The sequence below is a fragment of the Propithecus coquereli genome, unplaced genomic scaffold (assembly GCF_000956105.1).
Source record: "Propithecus coquereli isolate 6110/MARCELLA unplaced genomic scaffold, Pcoq_1.0 Scaffold763, whole genome shotgun sequence".
In the NCBI taxonomy this organism is placed as follows: Eukaryota; Metazoa; Chordata; class Mammalia; order Primates; family Indriidae; genus Propithecus; species Propithecus coquereli.
The window spans coordinates 280,620-285,849 of NW_012153763.1; the positions used below are offsets into that span (position 1 = coordinate 280,620).

Here is a 5,230-nt window from a genome sequence, read left to right on the forward strand (position 1 = left end):
GCGGTCAGCCGTGGGAGGAGCTTCTGTCCTGCTTCGCTGAGAGCGCGTGCCACTAACAGGTGTTCTCTCGGACGCCTTTTCTGCCTACGGTGGGATGATCGGACAATCGTGCTTCTCTGCTCTGCTGATGCGCCGATTTCATCGATTGATCTCGCACATTCTCCTATTATCTTTGTCGGGTCTTGGTATCAAGGTTACGCTGACCTCCTAAAATGGTTTGGGCGCATGGCCTTCTCCTTTGTTTTCTGATAACGTTTGCCTGAAATGTTTGCCAGAATTTACCGGTGAGGGCTTCTGAGAGGGGAGTGTTTTTTATGGGATGGGTTTTTTTTAATGAATTCAGTTTTTTTAATAGATGAGGGGTTCTTTAGATTGTAGTTTTGGTGACCTGTTCACCAGGGCACGCCTGTGTTTCGTCTAAGCTGTCGAACGTGTCAGCACGAAGTCATCGCGACGTCCCTTCGCTGTCCTTCGGTGTCAGTGTCTGTGGGACGTCTGGTCACTTCCCCGTCCGTTCCTGACGTTGGCAATTTGTGTGTTGTTTTTGTTGTGGACCAGTCTTGCTACAGGGCTGTCAATTTTATTAATCTTTTCAAAAAACAACGTTTGCCTGTATCGTGTTTCTCTATTATTTGTTTTCTGTTGATATCCATGCTTGTTTTTATTATTCCTTTTATTTTACTTGCTTGGGTTTTAATTTGCTCCTCTTTTTCCAGCTTCCTATAGTAGAAGCTAAGACAATTGATTTTAAACATTTCTTCTGTTCTGATACGAGCGTTTAAAGCTAAACATTTTCCTCGAGCACTTTCTTCGCTGACTCTCCCAAATTCTGACAGATGCTGTTTCCGTTATCACTCAGGTCAAAAAGTGTTATGATCTTCCTTGTGATTTCCTCTTTGAGCCACAGATTATTCACACTTATGTTGTGTAATTCCCAAATATTTGGGGGATGTTCTAAATATCTTACTGTTCTTTATTTCTAATTCCCATCTGTTAGGGTCAGAGATCGCACTGCATGTGGAGTTTAATTTTTTTGTAAGTGGCTTGAGATTGTCTTGGTGACGATCCTACGGACACCTAAGGCAAGCGTGTCTTCCGCCACTGCCAGGCGCAGGCGTCTGCAAACGCGAGTTAGGGCACGTTGGCCGTGTTCGGGCTCCTGCGTGCTCTCTGATGTCTTCGTCCCTTTTTCTGTCACCCGCTGATGGTGGGCACTCACATCTGCAAGGCTGAACGTGGTTTTGTCTGTTGCTGTCTTTAACGCTGTCCGTTTTCTTCGTGAATTTCGAAGGTCTGTTGTCAGGAGCGTTAAGTCTTTGTGATGAATTGACTTTTCCCATCATTGTGAAATGTCCCCTTCACCTCTGGTGACACTCTCTGCCTTGAAGTCTGTGTGTTTCCTTTGCTTGGGCCACTCGTCCCTCTCCACAAAACGCGTGAACCGTCCATGCTTCCTGTGCTCTGCCTGCCGGGAGGGTTTCCCTCGCGCTATGTCTCGGGAACCTGAGCCAGGACAGCCCATCTGGGTTTGCACCACAGGCCAGGCCGCCACACCCACCAACCGGACTCCAGGTTTTCTTCCATCAGCTGGTCCCGGGGACCTCTCGCAGCCATCTGTGTGCAGTGCGGGGAGGCACGGGTGTGCACGTGTGGTGATGAGATGGCTCACGCCATTGTCCATGCAGCTGGCTTGTTCCCACCCCCCTGCTTGGCCTGATGCTGAATGGGCCACGTCCACGTACAGTGGCCCTGCCACTGCCATCCCCAAACCCATGGCCCTGCCACACTCGGCTCGTGGTGGGCAGCTCGGTCATACGGTTACTTGGTGTCCCCTGGCCTGGGCTCCTTCCCTGCTGGGCCCAACATCATGCCACACGCTGCTGTTCGAGTGGCGAACAGTTCTCTGCTGCAGAACGTCAGCTCCACGCCGGGGCCTGCCAGAGACGCCACGTGGTGCCGCTTTCTGCTGTGGGTGCCACGAGCACCACGCTGTATTGTGTGGCATGAACCTGCTGAACAGGCTGCCTGCGTGGTTCCCCACTCAGAACTAACAGCCTCTGAGTCACCCGGTAAGTGGGTGTCCCTAAGTGCAGACTCCAACGAGGCCCCCCAGGTCGGCGGGGGGACAAGGCAACATCTCCTCCTTCACCTTAGAAGCAACGTCTCGGCGTGTCCCAGGCCGCTGGGCCTCTGAGGTCTGCACCGATGGGTCAGACCCCGGGACTCTGGTATCTCCCACCCTTTGGAGTGAATGCATCTTACGAAGCATCCGAAGAACCTGCCAGGTGCAGCCCGCGGTTCTGATTAGCTGCTGTCATCAGTGCAGTGACCCAGCATGACAGTCTACAGAGCACCTGGGTGATGACAGCCTGCTAGGCCCACGTGGTGACACAGAGCCAGAGCGTGACCCCGCCTGGGTCAGACCGTGGGCTCACACTGTCCCCTCTCCCAAGGGAACGCAGACTGTCTCTGCCCCTCCCCACGGTGAGGCTTGGAAGGAGCCCATTCCCCAGCCAGGGGCCACCTGGCAAATCCCGGAGACCCCGCCGTCCTGCTCTACCGAAGATCACATGTCCGGCGCAGCACCCGGACCGCAGGTCACAACTTGGTCAAATTCACGTAACCCACCATCATCCACGCCACCACCACAATCTGTCTGGTTTTTGCTGGCGGATTAAAGTTCTTGCGGGGGCAGGAGATCCTGTCACTGCACCCAGGATGTGGTGTGTCTGCTGCCAGCTGGGTGATTTGGGCCGTGGGAGGGGGATGGTTTCAGAATCTTCCCCGGGGCCTTCCCTGCTACCGCAGCTCTCACCCCTCCCAAGCACACCATCCCGATCCACGCTCAGACACCCAGCAAATGGCCACGCGGTGGGCCTGGGCCGTTTGGACCCGCTAGGCACCAGATGTGGACCAAGATTCTGTCTCCTACAAGCCCCACCCTATGACGGGGGCAGGATGGCATTTGGGGGGCCCTGCACTGGTGTCAGCTCAGGCGCTGGGTCCTACAGCCCTCAAGGGACCTGGACATCTCCTGCCATCACTGTGTGGTTCCTTTCGGAGGAGTCTGGGGAGTGGCTGCTACACACTTGCTGTGCAGTGGCAGGTCCCCTTGCCCCCTCCCAAGAGCCCAGGGTGAGGGCTGAGGGGTAAACGCCCCTGACAGGCCAAAGAGGACGGGCGGCAGGAAACGCCCACCGGGCTGGCCCATGGGGGTCACCGGGCCACAGGCCGGCTACGGTGGGCGGACAAGAGCATGTGAGGTGGGGACACAGAGTGGCCGGCACAGACAGGGGCGTCAGATGCTAGGAGGGGGCATTTCACGTCAGAGGGGCACGTCCAGTGACGGGGAAGCAGAAGGACTGGTGCCGGGCAGTGGGCCTCGGGCCGTGGCGCCCCTGTGGGCTGCAGTGCCCTCTGTGAGCGAGGACGCGGGCATGGCTGGAGCCGTCCCGCACACAGGCTGCTTCTACCTCTGTGTTGCTAGGGGGACGTTTTTCACGGGGACACACAAGGAGTGGAGGGCGCCGTCTCTATGGGTAAATCCAGTGCACGCTTTTATCTCAGACCGAACATACAGCATTTCATCACCAAGGAGTGGCGGACGGTGCGGGCAGGACGAGCCCTCCGGCTCCAGGCCTCCTGCAGAAACGCGGTTTTCTTGACCACATCGCACGGCTGGGCCGACAAGCGTCGCGTGAAGGCCTCACACCTTCCCCGGGCCCTCACCCGCCGACGAGGCCCTGGCCACCTGCCCGGAGCTTTCGGGTTCTCAGAGGCCGTAACCCCGTCCCCCGCAGTCTGAGGGTGGTCCTGGGGACAAAGTCCCTCCACCACCCACCTCACGGAGAAGCCCGTCCCTCCTGCAAACGTTCCGGGGGCTCCCGTGGTGCAGCGCAGAGAGGCTGCGGGCCAGTAGAGGCCGGCGGCCGGCTCAGCTCTCCTCGCCACCCAGGGTCCTGGTCTTCCGGAAGATGCTCTGCATGGCCGAGATCCGGTCCTCATCCTGGATGTTGAAGACCTGGAACTGCAGGTGGGGCCGTCACAAGCATGCAGGGCAGGAACACGCAGGGAACTCGCCGCCCTGGGCCCCGCCTGCCTTACTGCCCCAGGGAATCCAGCTGGAAGGGCCCCCGCTGGCGACCGGCCCTGGCATCCTTCCCCCACCTGGCCTTCCCCTCACGCAGGTACCCTGGCCTGGGCCCGGCACAGAGGCGGCCCCACTAGGTGCAGCTGAGAGCTGACTGTGCGTCACCCCCGCACACACACACAGGACAGAGCAGGGCCCATCCCTCCCGGGCTGCAGACTTTGGGTACCAGTTAGTAAGTTGGCGGTGGAGAGGTGACTCCAGGAGGCTACTAGCCTCTCAGCGGCGGGACTTTGCCAAAATGGGCCAGGAGAAGCCCAACAACACGGCAGCCCCTGCCCTGCCGCCACTGGGACGAGGCTGGCTGAGAATCGCCGGAGGAGCCCCGGACGGAGGCTGTGCCTGCTCCTGGAGGGAGGAGAGGCCAGGAGGAGGAGCAAGGTGGGCTCCGTGGGGGTGGGGAAGGGCAGGCTGTGCCAGCCGGCAGAACCGGGGGGCTCCCTCCAGGAGGGGCAGCTGGCAGAGCAGCCAGGCACCCCCACAGCCAGCCGGAGGAGGCGGGGACCCCAGGGGCCTGGGGGTGCTGCAGGCGTCTGTCCCCGTGAGGCCAAGGAAGGCCACACCCTTTGATGAGGAGCAGAGCCCCAGGGTGGGCAGGTGTGTGGGCGAGCCTGGTGGAAATGGGTTCCGGTTCACCAGGAGCAGCCCTGGCCCGCCTGGCCCCAGGCAACAGGTGCCGGCGCCTGCAGGAGGCCCTGCAGCCAGTGGCGCCCACCTTGTCCAGCAGGACGTCGAAGTAGGCGGTGGCCCAGTAGGCGGGGTTGCTGGCGGGCAGCTGCAGGAGGGCCTTGACCCCGGTGCCGATGCGCGGCGGGGGGGTGCGGTCCAGGTGGGTGACGTGGATGCGCAGGGACCCCTCGGGCTGGCTGGCGAAGGCCTCCACGCGCTGGTAGATGGCGTTGAGGTCCAGGCCGCTGTCCTGCAGCAGGTTGTGCTCAGGTTGCAGGAAGTGGGGCAGGTGCCTGGTGGCCAGGCAGCTGAGCAGCACCACCAGCAGGCGGTACACGGCGCCCTGCAGCTCCGCCCAGTCCTCGGGCGCGGGGAACAGCATGGAGGCCCACAGCAGCACCGTCTGCGGGAGG

General features: G+C 60.1%; 1 protein-coding gene across 1 annotated transcript in view; it reads right to left on the reverse strand.

Moving 5' to 3' along the window:
- Positions 1-3,544: 3,544 nt before the first annotated feature.
- The window catches only part of LOC105824823 (chromosome unknown open reading frame, human C2orf54), a 7,824-nt gene continuing 6,138 nt past the window's right edge, over positions 3,545-5,230 (reverse strand). The window contains exons 4-5 of the mRNA XM_012662418.1: positions 4,864-5,220; positions 3,545-4,027 (exon numbers count right to left, since the gene is read on the reverse strand). Coding sequence (XP_012517872.1) covers positions 3,935-4,027; positions 4,864-5,220 — 450 coding nt within the window. The 3' untranslated portion in view covers positions 3,545-3,934. The remainder of the gene's footprint in view (positions 4,028-4,863; positions 5,221-5,230) is intronic.